The 14,366-nt window shown below is 65.4% G+C and overlaps 3 protein-coding genes across 3 annotated transcripts; 1 reads left to right on the top strand and 2 right to left on the bottom strand.

Annotated features, from left to right (window-relative positions):
- Window positions 1–21: 21 nt before the first annotated feature.
- On the bottom strand, window positions 22–4,984 carry MLST8 (MTOR associated protein, LST8 homolog). Its single transcript, XM_053957669.1, has 8 exons — window positions 4,754–4,984; window positions 4,593–4,644; window positions 4,147–4,309; window positions 3,696–3,771; window positions 1,749–1,901; window positions 1,532–1,656; window positions 945–1,108; window positions 22–514 (listed from the first exon to the last, which is right to left on the bottom strand). Exons 1-8 carry the CDS (start codon window positions 4,880–4,882, stop codon window positions 396–398), a joined length of 981 nt encoding a protein of 326 aa, XP_053813644.1. The 5' UTR covers window positions 4,883–4,984; the 3' UTR covers window positions 22–395.
- Window positions 4,985–5,025: 41 nt separating this feature from the next.
- LOC128796351 (basic proline-rich protein-like) lies at window positions 5,026–6,786 on the bottom strand. Its single transcript, XM_053957888.1, has 2 exons — window positions 6,131–6,786; window positions 5,026–5,239 (listed from the first exon to the last, which is right to left on the bottom strand). The coding sequence occupies exons 1-2, from the start codon at window positions 6,784–6,786 to the stop codon at window positions 5,026–5,028; spliced, it is 870 nt and encodes a 289-aa protein (XP_053813863.1).
- LOC128796209 (hexosaminidase D-like) lies at window positions 6,349–12,801 on the top strand. The gene is made up of 15 exons (XM_053957664.1): window positions 6,349–6,417; window positions 8,826–9,031; window positions 9,242–9,347; window positions 9,486–9,717; window positions 9,836–9,945; window positions 10,256–10,343; window positions 10,424–10,588; window positions 10,682–10,865; window positions 11,072–11,143; window positions 11,251–11,455; window positions 11,544–11,626; window positions 11,829–11,907; window positions 12,073–12,174; window positions 12,303–12,392; window positions 12,485–12,801. The coding sequence occupies exons 3-15, from the start codon at window positions 9,253–9,255 to the stop codon at window positions 12,666–12,668; spliced, it is 1,689 nt and encodes a 562-aa protein (XP_053813639.1). The 5' UTR covers window positions 6,349–6,417; window positions 8,826–9,031; window positions 9,242–9,252; the 3' UTR covers window positions 12,669–12,801.
- The last annotated feature ends 1,565 nt before the right edge of the window (window positions 12,802–14,366 follow it).

Here is a 14,366-nt window from a genome sequence, read left to right as displayed (position 1 = left end):
GCAAACCAAGACAAGAGCTGCTTCTCCTCTTTGATCAGCCTCTCCCATCACTGGCAAAGGCTGAGTTTTATTTTTTTCCCACTCTGGGGTACAAGAACATCCAGAGCAGTCAGCAGCCAATGCCCCAGGGATTCCTGCAGCTGAACTGTACCCGTGTCCCTGCAGTGGGACCGTGCCTCCCTCTCCCATTCCCTCCCTCAGGGCCACACACTTCAGCAATGTCCTGCCTGGAGCTGAAGCCTGGTCTCACCCCAGGCAGCTGCAGCTGCCCCTGTCAGAGCCCCAGCCCTCTCCATGCGGGAGGGGATGGGTACAGAGCGTGTCCCGGGCTCTGGAGAGGGTCTGGCAAGGCAAGGGGAAACAAGCAGAGGTCCTGTCCTTGCCACACGTGCCCGTTATCCCAAGACGCTGTCATTGAAGGCCAGGCACACCACGGCTTTCTGGTGGCCACTGTATTCCCTCTTGATCTCTCCTGTCTCCACACACCACAGTCTGGCCAGGTTATCAGAGGAGGCTGGAACACAGAGGTAAAGAAGAGTGGGATATATATTATCTTTTAAGTTTCTTTTTTACTATTATTCTAAGAAATACTTTGCTCTTGCTTCCTTCAGCCATCCTTAGGGCTGGTGATAACCAGCAAGGCAGAGCAGCTCAGTGCATTTCTCTGTACGTGGGGTTTCATTCTTTTGGAGAGCAGTGAGCGAGGAAACACAGGTGTGTTCAAGGGCCTAACAGGCTGTGGGCTGTGAGATGAACAGCACAGCTGGAGCTCTCCTCTCCAGTCCCAACACTGCCCCACTGCAGCAGCACAAAATGCTCCAGGTCAGAACTGGCTGCTCCCACCTCACACCCCCTGTGCCCCAGGCTCTGGCCACGTCCCAGCCAGGGTAACTGGGCAGGCCTGGCTGCTGCAGGGCCCTGGCACAGCCCAGGTGGTGCCTCACCTGTGACGATGTACTGGGAGTCCCCGGAGAAGGCGCAGTCCCACATCCAGCCCCGCGACGTCTCCCCAGGGTTGTTGCTCTTAATGCTCAGCTCCGTCATCAGAGAGAAGTTTGAGGTCCTCCAGATCTTGCACGTCTGATCTGCAGAACAGGTGGCCAAGAGCCTGCAAGAAGGAGACATCTGAGGGCAACCTCATCAGTCACTGTCCCCCTGTGGGCCTCTGGTTACCACAGACCTGGGCCAGGGCCAGTGACAGCCTGGAGACCTGCCCCCACTGCAATCAGATCTCCCTACACCTGCACTGTCTGATTTAGCAGATTCCAGCTGAACAGACTGCGTGAAGGAGCTCACACTGCAGCAGCTGAAGAACAGCTCATGGCTGCAAACTTTGCTGAGCTCGGGGAGCACGAGTGGGACGCCCCTGACAGCAACCCCCTGGTGCCACATCCCCTGCTCCTGTCCTGCTCCTCCCTGGGGACCTGCAGTGTGGAGCCAGCAGCAGCCACAGCTGGAGGCACAGCTGGCCCCTGCCCGCCCCGAAAGGCCCCTGCTTGCCCTGGGAGGGAGTGAGGGGCTCCACACTCACGTGGAGTCGGGGCTGAACTTGCACTGCAGGGCGTAGCGGTTGTGTGCCGGGATCTTGGTCTTGGGGATCAGCTGCGTCACCTCCTCGCCGATGCCGCCCGTCAGGTTCCACACGTAGCAGTTTCCCTGCAGGGACACGGCGGGATGTGTGCCCAGGCTGCTGCTGGATGCCCACCTGAACCCAGCTCCCCGCCCCGGCAGGGCCCGGCGGAGCTCACCGAGCTGTTCACGGCCGCCATGTAACTGGCATCGGGGTCGATGTGCACCGAGTTCACCGACACCTCGGGCTCGGGGATGAGCTGCTCGTTGTGGTCAGTCTTCAGGTCCCAGATGTGGATGGCCCCGCTCTGGTCGCCCACGATCAGCTCTGCCTGCAGGGCACACGGCCGTGTCTCTGTGGGCACGGTGAGCAGCAGCACTGCAGCACCACTGCAGCCCTGCTCTGGGGTCAAGCAGCACGGTCCTGTCCTGCCTCCTCTCTCCCCAGCTCAGGGCTGTTTCACACCCTGCCTGTCCCAGACTCCCGTGACACTCCACAAAAGGCTGTTTCCCTCCCCAGAAGGGTTTGCTGATTTTCTAAACCCCAGAGCAAACAGAGCTGTCCCGGCTCCAGGGCTGTGGCACAGCCACAGCTCCAAACGACATCCACAGCAGCCAGGTGGTTTTCAGCACGTCTGAGAGGCAGCATTAAGGGGCAGGTTGGCCACTGAACAGCTGAAGCACTCAAGGGTGCAGATACCAGAAAAACACAACCTAAAGTGGGTTTTTCCTCTCTCTCCCCCCTTCTCAGGGGAAGGACAAGAGCCAAGGGCAGGAGTCCTGGCTCTGATCCCGTGCTCAGAGCAGAAGACAATGCTGGCATGTCTCCACTCAAACCAGGCCTTTATCGACAGCCCTGCGCTGCCCATAATTTTAGCAGAATCCCTAGAGGAGATCAGGTCATCAGGCACAGCTAATCCTGTCCCTGGGAGCAGAGGCTGCTTCCGAGGCGACAGACACCACTCAATGCATTTATCTGACTGCACAAAAGTCTCTTCTGGGCTCCTCAGCCCCCTCTCAGCAGGTGTAAATGATGAGTCCAAAGTTTTCATGGCTTTACTCAGACCGTGAGGAATCTCTGGATAATCGGATCAGCATCTCTGCAGAGGGAACTGCAGAGCCACGGAACTGCCCGAACAAATGCTGCCACCTTTGGTCTAATTAACCACCTTCTGCTCACAAACCAACACTCTGCACCTCAGCAGCACCGTGGTCAGGGATTATTTCACATCTAAGACCTGTGTTCAGCAACATTCATTTAACACAACACACTCTGGCAGCACTGACACTACAGGACGGTGGATTGTCTGCATGATTTGGATAGCCTGGTCCAAATAACCCATCTCGAATTTCGCCTGAAATTCCTGATCTGCAAAATTAAACCTTTGCCAAATGAAACGCAAGGGAACGTTTCCATTACTCAGGACTTTACAGAGGTTTGCACGGCCCTGTCTGCAGGCAAAACCACAGCCCTGCAAGCCCAGCCCAGCCATTAGCACTGACTGATCCCTATTGATTTCCCTGCTCCTGCTCCCTTCAGCCTCTTCAAGTGCCCCCACTCTCCCTCTGCTCAGCAACAGCTGCTGAACCCACTGGGGAACTTCAACCAAGCCCCACCTGAAGGGAATCACAGCCAAAGGCCCCAGGATGCTTTTCCTTGGCAGTGTTGTCACCCTCAAGCTTCCCAGCTGCCCTCACTCTTCCAGCTTTGTTCCCATCACATCCCCAGGGCTGCTCGGGGGCAGAGCCCGCTCCAAGGGCGTGCATCCTCCCATGGGATGAGCTCAGTGCAGCCCCTGCACTGTCCCTTTGCAGCAGCCACCAGGTCATCAGCACAAACACATCGCGTGAAGCCCCCAGCCCACGTTGTGCTGTACCCCATCTTCTGCTGGGATACATCTCTGCAGCCCCTCAGGTTTACCCAGAGGAGCCACAGGAACAGCCCAGAGCAGCTGTGGCTGCCCCTGCATCCCTGGCAGTGTCCCAGGCCAGGCTGGACAGGGCTGGGAGCAGCCTGGGGAGTGGAAGGTGTCCCTGCCGTGGCAGGGGGTGGAGTGGGATGAGCTTTAAGCTCATGTTCCTCAGGATTCCCTGAGCTGGGAACTCAGAGGAGGCAGCTTCCTCACCTGGTTGGGGTGCAGGCAGACGCAGTTGATGGGAGCGTTCACCTGGAAAATGCGCTGGCACTGGAGGTTCCGGGACCTGTGACACGGAGGGAGGGATGCTCAGGGCTGTGGGACCTGTGACAGTGGGGTAGGGGTGCTCAGGGGTTATGGGATGTGTGACAGAGCCAGGGAGGGATGCTCAGGGGTTGTGGGACCTGTGACAGTGGGGTAGGGGTGCTCAGGGGTTATGGGATGTGTGACAGAGCCAGGGAGGGATGCTCAGGGGTTGTGGGACCTGTGACAGAGCCAGGGAGGGGTGCTCAGGGGTTGTGGGATGTGTGACAGAGCCAGGGAGGGGCGCTCAGGGGTTGTGGGATGTGTGACAGAGCCAGGGAGGGGCGCTCAGGGCTACAGGCTCGGCCCCGCAGCCCGGGGGTGCTGCCGGCCGGGCGGGGGAAGCCCCGGTGCCCACCGGAGGTCCCAGATGCGGGCCATGCAGTCCTCGCCGCCCGTGTACATCCAGCGGCCGTCCTCGTGGAACCCCACCGAGGTGATGTTCTTGCTCACGCCGTCGTAGTTGATGACGGGGTTGGGGTTGTTGGAGTTCAGGTCGTACATGCGGATGTGCTGGTACCCTGCGAGCACCGGGCAGCGCCTCAGCACCGGGCAGCGCCTCAGCACCGGGCAGTGCATCAGCACCGGGCAGCGCCTCAGCACCGGGCAGCGCCTCAGCACCGGGCAGCGGCCGAGCACCGGGCAGCATCTCAGCACTGGGCAATGCATCCGCACCGGGCAGCGGCCGAGCACCGGGCAGCGCCTCAGCACCGGGCAGCGGTTCAGCACCGGGCAGCGCCTCAGCACCGGGCAGCGGTTCAGCACCGGGCAGCGCCTCAGCACCGGCGGGGCAGGAGCGCTCACCTGCGGCCGCGATCATGCTCCGGTCCGGCGTGATCTCCAGGGCGTTCACCTGCTGCGGGCGCCGTTAAGGTCGGTACGGAGCATCAGCCGGGCCCGGCCCGGGGCCCGAACGCGGGGCCGGCCCCGAGCCGCCGGGGCGGCGGGGAAAGAAGGAAGGATACGGAGTCCTGGTGCTGCACCGTGCGGGTGCAGATGCCGCTGTGCGCCTGCCAGAACCGCACCGTGTGGTCGTAGCCGGCCGTGGCCAGGATCACCGGGTCGCTGCCCACCGTGCCCTGCGCCGCGTTCATGGTGCCGCCGCGCCGCGCCCGCGCTCGGGGGACTCCCTAAAGCCTGCGGGGCCTCTCTGACGCCGCGGGGTGTCGGCCCGGCCCGCGGGTCTCGCTCACCCCGCGTCCCCCCGGTCCCGCTCCCGCTCCCGGGCCCGGTCCCCTCACGGCTCCCCGCTCTGCGCGTGCGCGCGGCGCCGCCCGAGCGCGCAGCCGGCCCGGGCCGCGTCCGGCGGGAGCGCGCATGCGCGGGAGCGGGGCGGAGGGACGGACCACGGCCGGGGCGCGGGGGGAGCGACGGGCGAGACCACGGAGCGCGGCGGGGGGGGGGGGGGGGGGGCGAGCGCGTGCGCAGCGGTGCCGCCAGGGGGCGCTGTGCTGGGAATGGGATCTGGGATGTGGGATGTGGGATATTATGGGATATTATGGGATATTATGGGATATGGGATATGGGACATTATGGGATATGGCATATGGGATATGGCATATGGGACATTATGGGATATGGCATATGGGATATGGGATATTATGGGATATGGGATATGGGATATGGGATATAGGATATTATGGGATATGGAATATGGAATATGAGATACGGGACATTATGGGATATTGTGGGATATGGGATATGGGACACAATATGGGATATGGGACATTATGGGATATGGGACATGGGATACGAGGCATGGAACAAGGGACATGGGATGTGGGGCACGAGATACGGGACATGGGACATGGGACGCACACTGGACACAGGGCACACACTGGGCGCCAAGTATGGGACACGAACCGTGGGACATGGGACACACACCGGACACACAACAGGCACGGGACATGGGACATGGGACACGGGACATGGGATACACACCGGACACACAACAGGCACGGGACATGGGACACAGGACACGGGACACGGAACACGGGACACAGGACACGGGACATGGGACACGGGACATGGGACACACACCGGACACACAACAGGCACGGGACATGGGACACAGGACACGGGACACGGAACACGGGACACAGGACACGGGACATGGGACATGGGACACGGGACATGGGACACACACCGGACACACAACAGGCACGGGACACAGGACACGGGACACGGGACACAGGACACGGGACACGGGACACGGGACCTGGGACACGGGACACACACCGGGCTCCAGGCACAGAGCCCACACCGGGCATCGCTGCGCGGGGGCGGGCACTGGGCACGCACCGAGCCCGAACGGGCACTGGGAACCGACACCGGGCACGCACCGGGCACCGCGGAGCCGCCCCAGGGCCGCCCCTTGTTGCCGGTGCCTCCCGGTCAGGGCGGACGGCGGCTCCGCGCTCTGCCGGTGCTCCCCGCCGCGCGCGTGTGGCACCGGGGCGCTGGGCACGGTGCCCGCTGTGCGCGGCGGGTGGCGGAGCCCGGTGCATCCCTCCTCACTTGCCGCACCGGCGGGCACCGGGCCCTTTAAGAGCGGCGGCGGCGGCGGCCGTGCCCGCGCCCGCGCCCGCTCCCGCTCCCGGCGGTGCCCGCGGCCGCCCCGCACCTGCCGGTAAGGGCCGGGGGAGCGGGGGATGCTCGGGGCCGGGAGATGGCCGGCGCCGCGGTGGGGACCGGTACCGGGAGGATGCGGGGATGCTCGGGGGGATGCGGGGCCCCGGTGCCGCAGGGAAGCCCGGGGAAGATGCAGGGATGCTTGGGAGGATGCGGGGATGCCCGCGGAGGACGCAGGTGTGCCCGGGGCCGCAGCGCTGCCGAGCAGAGCCCGGAGGGTGCCGTGGAGAGCGGGAGTGCCCAAGGTGTCCTTGGTGCGGGGCGCTGTGGGCTGTGCCGGGTTGGCGGGGTGTGTGGGTGGTGCCCCGCAGCACGGAGGGATGGGTGGGGTGTGCAGAGGGTCCCTTGTGCCCAGGGGCTGCTCCATGCGTGCTCCCGGGAGGGACCGGGATGCGACAGGGACCAGCTGTGCCCAGGGATGAGGGAACAGCCCCCTCCTGCAGCCCCACAGGGACCTGCAGCCTCCCCACGCAGGAGTGCCCCGGCTGTGGGGCTGCAGCCCCGTGACCCCTGGCGAGGGGCAGCTCGTCCTGGGGGCACAGGCTGGCAGCACGGGCTGCTCACGGCCAGGCTGGCCATGGAATGCTCTGGAAGCACGCCAGCGTGCGCACGTGTGTGCGAGCGTGCCCCCCGAGTGTGCACGGAGCAGCACGGCTCCCCCACGGCCGGGCGTGCCGGGGCACGGGGCTTCGGCAGGGAGACGCCGGGGAGCACCGCAGCGGGGCTGTGGGCAGCCGGCTGGCACCCGAAACCCTCGCTGCCAGCCCACGGAACGCAGTGGCACCTGCCACCCACGCGACACTCGGCTCCCTCCCCCGCACGGCCCCTGCCATGCCCTCAGGGCTCAGGTTTGGGTTTGTTTGCTCCCATCCTCCCCTCCTCGGGGCTCTGGAAGGTAAGCGGGGAGCCGGGCTGGATGCAGGGGGCTGGCACCTGGGGGCAGGGAGGGGGCCGGGGGTGCGGCCCCTCCTCGCCCCGCTGCCGGTGAAGCGTTGAGTCAGCCTGGCCGGTTGTGCGGAGCTCCTCCGAGCCTCCCCGGGCCCGCGGCAGCGCCGTCCCCCAGCGCTGGCAGATGTGACGTTCATAAATACAGCGGGTGCTCGCGGCGAGGTGCCGGGTTAGAGGGGCGGCATCCATCGGCTGAGCCCTCGCTGCCCAGGGATGTCCCCGTGGCGCAGGGACGCGGCCCCTGGCTGGCCCCGGCACCCCTTGGGACTCCCCGCTCCGGCCAGCGTCCATCCCTGGCCCTGGCTGTGCCAGGGAGCTCCAGCCCTTAGAACCTGCCCTATTTAAATAAGATAACGTGCATTAAAAACACCGAATCCTGGCGAGCTGACAGCGTCTGTCTAAATATTTATCCCTGTTCCGATCAGGCGCTGTGTTCCCATGACAGCGCCATTAGCACTTGGCATATTTATGGCCTTCCTGGGTGCTGGGCTCCCCATGCTGCGTGCCCAGGGGCCACTGACCCCCCTCCCGTGTGCCCTCTCAGCCTTTCCGTGCACCCAGTGGTGACCCCTGGGCTGGCAGCCATCTCCAGCCCGGCACATCCCTGCTGGGCTGTGCTGGAGCTGCCAGGAATATCCCGAGCTGGGCACGGCAGGGAGCGGGAACCACATTTGTCCCCCGCAGCACAGGAGCTGCAGTGCCACGAGGGAAGGAGTGCAGCGATCAGCCTGCTCCCCCAAAAAAACCGGCTCCTGCTCCTCCTCCTGCCCACGGGCACCGAGGGACTGGGTACCCGCGGGCACCGGGACGTGGGGATGGAGCAGGGATGGAGCACGTCGCTGTCCTGCCCTGTGACCTGCTCTTGCTGGGGGCTCGTGCTCTGGGGACAGCATGTCCTGCTGCCCGGGGGGGGGGGGTCCCGGGCGCTCAGCCCCTGCCCCCCGCGGCAGCAGGGGTGTCGGGAGGGATTAGGGCTGTGTCTGGGAAAGGGCTCACTCGGAGGCGCGGGGCGGCTCAGCGCGGCTCTCCCCGGTGCCACCGCTCTGGCAACACAAACAAAACCCTCGCGATCAGCTGAGCCGCTTGGGCACCCGCAGCTGCCAAAATCTGCTTTTCACTTCCCCAGTCTGCAGGAGCTGAATTTAACCCTGAGCTCGGGTGTGTTTGGGTGGCAGCTCACCAGGAGCGCTGGCAGCGGTTCCGCGGGGCCGGGGGGGCTGCGCTGCCCTGTCCGGGCCTCACTGAACACTCCAGAACCAGAGAAACAGGAGAAAGAAGGGGCAGAAGTGCCTGAACGTGGCTCCCAGGAGGATCCGTGCTGCCTCTCACACGGCCCCTGCGGGTGCCAAGGCGGTCCGGGCTGCCACCCTCACCCTGCCAGTGCCGGTGCCATCCCTGGTGCAGCCCGGTGCTGGCATGTGCCCGGTTGGCTCCCAATCACCTCTTCCCTACCCGCAGGGATGCGCCGTGCCCACCCCGTGATGCCATCCCATCCAGCCGCCCTGTGACACGGCCCCTGGCTCGGGGGTGAGCCGGCAGCTGCTCGGGATCCCCGGTGGGGACCTGCCCTGCCGCCGCCGCCCTGTTTGCTCGGGCTCCGGCCTCACCCGTGCGGGCAGAGGGAGAGGCGGAGCCGGCGCTGGCCCCACGCTGGGGCACACGAGGTAGGAGGGACACACGGGGCACTGCCGCGCGTCCCCGATGGGCACCAGGCTGGCCAGAGGGGTTGCCCCCATGTCGCCTTTCTCTGGGTCTCGTGCTGCCCCGGGCAGGGGAGCAGGGCACGGTACGTGGGGCTGGGTGGGCTCACCTGTGCTTGGGGTCCCTCTGGCCACTGCTGGCCACGGACTACCAGACCCCGTGTGTGTCCCCAGAGATCCCAGAGATGGCCTTCCAGCGGAGCCACCGGCTGAACCTGCTGCGCCTCGTCGTGCTGCTCCTCGTTGCCTTGGCTGGCATCAAGTTCCTCTTCCGTGACAGGTGAGGTGACGGCAGGACCCCAAGGGGGCCGGGGTTTGTGGCACCCCCTGGGCTGAGCTTGTGTGGTGCCTGGTGCTGGGGGCAGCTGGTGCCCCCATAACCCCACGGACACCCCCATCCCTGCTCCACTCCCTGCAGCTTTACCCTGGAGCTGCACAAGCACGTCAGCAAGGACAGCGCCTTCTGGGGGGACACCGGTGACGTCGTGCAGGACATCATCCCCCAGAGCCACGTTCTGGAGGTCCCTGCAGCAAAGATAATGACCCTGAAGCAAAAGCAGCAGGTCCCCAGGGATGTCAGTGCCACCGAGATGAGGCTGGTCCACCTGGACCTCAAGGGAGCTGCGCCCAGAGTCTCCTACCTGGAACAGGTGAGGATGCCCAAGGACAGGGAGGAGCTAAGGAGGGGATGAATTGACAGGGCTCGGCCCCTGCTGACACCTGGACTGTGCCATCCCCACTGCTGAGCCCACCCTGCCCACCCTGCAGGTGTTCCCCCTCCTGTCCCAGCTGGGAGCCAACGGCGTCCTCATCGAGTACGAGGACATGTTCCCCTTCAAGGGGGAGCTGGAAATCCTCAGGTCCCCGTACGCCTACAGGTGAGCAGGGCTGTGTGCCGAGCTGGCTGTGGGGCTTGCGGCCCCCGCAGGTCCCGGTGTGCCAGGGGCTGGGTGTGACCCACCTGGCGCCGTGCCCACGGTAACCACGGCCAGAGTGCCAGGCTGTGCTGCTGGCCACACCAGCAGGTCTTCCTGCCCTGGCAGGTCAATGTTTGTGCCCCTCAGTAAAGTGCACACATATGTGGGGCAACCGGGGCCACGTGGGCAGGGTGCCAGAGGAGGGGGAAGTGTCCCCACGCTCTGCCCTCTGCCCTGGCATCCCCCGCTGAGCCTGTCCCTGCCCTCCCAGCGAGGAGGACATCGAGCGGATCCAGCAGCTGGCGGAGCAACACAAGCTGGAGGTGGTTCCCCTGGTGCAGACCTTTGGCCATGTGGAGGTAGAGGGCCCCAGTCCTGCTCCCCATCCCAGGTCACGGGGGTTCCCCCTGGGCACCCCCCTGATGGCTCCTCCCCACAGTTCATCCTCAAGCACGAGAAGTACCAGCACCTGCGGGAGGTCGAGCGCTTCCCCAACAGCTTCAACCCCCACGTCCCCGACACCCTGGCCCTGCTCAAGAGCATCCTGTCACAGGTGATCGAGAAGCACCGGCGCTCCACCTGGATCCACATCGGTGCAGACGAGGTGGGCAGGGGCTGTGTAGGGACCCCAGCCCTCGCCCCAGGCTCTGGGGGTGCTCCCAGGGGCTGCTGAGCATGTCCCTTCCCCCAAGTCCAGGTTTTCCATCTCGGGGAGGGGATGGACTCCAAGAACTGGATGAGCCACAACAAGGGCGACGTGGGGACCATGTACCTGAAGCACATCAAGGAGGTTCTGGGCTTCCTCACGGCGCAGTACTGGGGGCTGCGGGTGCTCATGTGGGACGACATGCTGAGGAAGATCAGCGTGGGAGCCCTGCGGGGTGAGGGGAACAGGGACAGCAGCGGTGGCACCTGTGCCAGGCTCCTCAGCCGCACCCGCTCTGTGCCCGCCCTGCCTGGCATCGTGCCCAGTGCCAGCAGGAGCCCGTGCCCTGCCCTGGGGGAACGTGGGTCTCGGGGAAGCGTGAGGAGCCCGAGGCTCCCTCCTGCTGCCGGCACCAAGGTCCCCTCGCTGCTGTCCCTGCAGAGTCGGGGATAGCGAAGCACGTCTCACCCGTGGTGTGGTTCTACGCTCCCGACTTCGAGGCTGAGCAGATCGGTAAGGTGACGTGCCAGGCTCCTGGGGGTGGTGGGGGGATCCCCCCCGAGCCCCCCGCAGCCTCCTGGGGACAGTGGCACTGGTGGCTGGCGCCTGTCCCGCTGCAGTGCAGTTCCTCACCAAGTACGTGGAGAGCGGCTTCGAGGCCGTTTGGTTCGCCAGCGCCTTCAAGGGCACCACGGGGCCGGCGCAGGCCTGGACCCCGCTGAGCTACCACCTGAAAAACCACCTGAGCTGGCTGAAGGTGATGCAGGCCGTGCCACGGCTGGCCCCGCTGCGCTTGCAGGGCGTCGTGCTCACCGGCTGGCAGAGGTAATGTGTGGTGGGACCCTCTGTGCCCTCCTGGTGCCCGCAGAGCCGTGCTGGCACGGTGGTGGCTGTCCCTGTCCCTGTCCCACAGGTACGATCACTACTCGGTGCTCTGCGAGCTGCTGCCCGTCAGCATCCCCTCGCTGGCCATCTGCCTGCAGACCCTGGTGAACGGTGAGCCCCCAGGGGCATGGCCGGGCTCACCCTCACCTCCCACCGCCTGCCAGACCCCGTCCTGCTGGGCAGGGCACTGGGGGAGCTGGGAGGCAGAGGAGGAAGAGCTTCAGCTCACTCAGTCTTGGGGATGTGGTGAAGCCGGGGTGAGCCTGATGGTGACGTGTCCCTGGCTCTTCTGTCCCTTTCCTCGCTCCCCCAGGGGGCTTCACAGAAGAGGCAAAAAAGAAGGTCCTGGATGTGCTGGGCTTGGAGAGCGTGCAGCTGGAGCAGAGCACCTGGTGCGTGGCACGTGGTCGGGGCAGTTGCATCAGAAGGGATGCACTGGAGGGAAGCAGAGGCTTGGTCGCCCAAATGCCCTGGTCCCAGACCTGCCAGGGTGCTGGGGTTCACCACAACAGTGCACCCCACGTGCTGAGCCCTCCCCTTCTCCTCCCTTTCCCCAGCGAGGGCAGGGGAGCGTTCCCTGGTGTGGAGATCTACCACATGGTGGAGCAGGTTAATGGGCACCTGAAGGAGAGCATCCTTAAGGCACTGGAGGAGGAGAGGTAACAGGCAGGGGGAGCAGTGGCATTGGTGCCTCTGGCCGTGTATTTCCATGGGAGGGAACCTGCCTGATGTGCAGCTCCCCATCCCCGGTGGCCCCCGTGCCCCCAAGTCCCTCGTGCCTCTCCAGTGCCATCAAGGGCTGGTTCAGCCCCTACCACCGGAAGCGCCAGTTTGGGAACCCCCGCAACATGGAGAGCTTTGGCAGCAAGGTGCTGAAGTACGTGGTGCTGGGGGCTGGGAGGGGGCTGCATGGGGCTGGGAGGGGTCCCTCGCACGAGGGAGCTGCACCCCCTGCTCTCCCCCCTCCAGGCTCCACGAGGACTGGGAGAGCTTTGTCCGTGACCTGCGTGCCCAGCTGGAGAGGATCTACTTCCCTGACACAGTGGAGGAGTGGATTGAGGAGAACATCAACCCCTACCTGGACCAGCTGCGGGACCTGGTGCGGGACTACCGGGCCATCATCCGCCTCAACGGCCGGCCCAAGGCCACGTAGGGGCTGCAGCCCCCGCCTCCCGCTGCCCCCCGCCTTTGGGGGCCACCATCGTGTGTCTGTCTGCTGGTGACGCCCGTCTGCACTGTACAGAGCCCCTGCACTCCCCCTCCACAATAAAGTATTTTTGTAGATACTGCTGCTTGCTGGGGGGGCCACGGCTCTGCCCCCCTGTGCAGGGAGAGGGAGCTCGGCTGGTGTGGAGGGCTGGGCTCTATCCTGTGACAGCTCCTGGGCCCCTGCTCAGGCTCTGATGGAGCCGGAGGGGCTGGGAGCCACAGGGCAGAGTGTGACAGAGCTCGTGGGGACACCCGTGTGCCTCGAGGGTGGCCGTGCCCTCCCTGCACGGGATCCAGCGTGTGGCTGCTGCGTGCGGCATGTCCCAGGCAAGGGCTGGCACCCGGGACGGAGCAGGGACAGAGGGACGTGCCAGCGCTGTGTCTGCTTTCAGCCTCTGTGAATCCCTGATCGCTGGGAGGGGTGTGAGCACAGCGGTGGCTTCTTCAGCCTCCGAACTCTGCCTTCATCTCTTCCTTCTTCTCTGTTATTCCAGCACCCGGGCCCCGTGCGCTCCCAGACCCCGCCGCCTCCCGAGCCCGGGCAGAGGCCCTGCTGTGCTGCTTTCCCATCGGAAAGGCAGCTGTGCTGGGGGGATGCGTGGGGATCTCTGCGTGGGATGAGCCCTCCTGCTGCTGGTGCTGTCTCCAGCTCCCACAGTCAGGTTTCCACGTGCCTGTTGCCCACAGTGCCCATCCCAAACCCCCCGTGCCCCAGGCTCTGCCCGTTCCGGGCGCTGGTTTTTCTCGGCGTGTGCAGGGCAGGAACGGGGACATTTCACTGCACATTCTTCTGCTCTGCAAAGACCAACCCGACTTGGCAAGAGCCCGAGGGAGCCGCAGGAACGCCAGGCTGGAGCTCCTCCCGCAAAGCCCGGCTCAGGCGGGGAGGAGGGACAGCGCTGGTGCACCCCACCGGCCCCACGCGTGCTGCCCCGTGCCGTGCCCCGGTCACAGAGGTCCCGGTGCCCGGCGAGGCCGCGGGGGCAGGAGCTGCCCCCCGTGCTGGGTGTCCGGGTGTGGGGGCCCAGCAGGAGGGAGCCGTGGGGCACAAAGGGACCTTTGTTGAGGCGCTCCGGTTGTTATCAGGTGGTGGCAGATGTGAAGGAAGCCCCCGACCCGTGCGGAGCCCCAGCCCCCAGCCCCGGGAGCCCGGCCGCGGCTCAGGGCCCCGTGCAGCGCCCGGCTGCGGGATTAGAGGGCAGATTAGACGGCGTTCCGTGCTGGCAACCCAAATGTCCTGGATTGGAAAGTGGGGGTGGGGAGAGGAGACGGACCCCGCCATCGCCGCGGGGGGGTCAGCCCGGAGATGGGCACTGGGCGGGAGCTGGGGGCTGTGCAGGGGACCCTTGGGCTCCAGCGCGGGGCGGGCGGGCAGGGGGCATCGGGGGACAGCTGGGTTCCCTCCTCCATCTTCCCGTCTGCCACGGCGGCTCACACGGGGCCGCAGCTCCCGGTCCCCGGACACTGCACCCACCTGGGACCGCACCCCTCAGTGCCCAGCGCCGTGCTGGCCAGTTGGCTAGCAGCCTTCCGGCCCCGTGTGCCCCAACGCCGGTTTGCTGGAGCTGGGACTGCACGAGGCTTTTAGCTAGGAACTTGTCCGGGAGGGCAGAAATTCGAGCTGATTTCGTGCGAATGATGT

Source organism: Vidua chalybeata, chromosome 16 (genome assembly GCF_026979565.1).
Source record: "Vidua chalybeata isolate OUT-0048 chromosome 16, bVidCha1 merged haplotype, whole genome shotgun sequence".
Classification (NCBI taxonomy): Eukaryota; Metazoa; Chordata; class Aves; order Passeriformes; family Viduidae; genus Vidua; species Vidua chalybeata.
The sequence above is the reverse complement of the archived record's forward strand: the minus strand, read 5'-3'. Positions and strand labels throughout refer to the sequence as shown.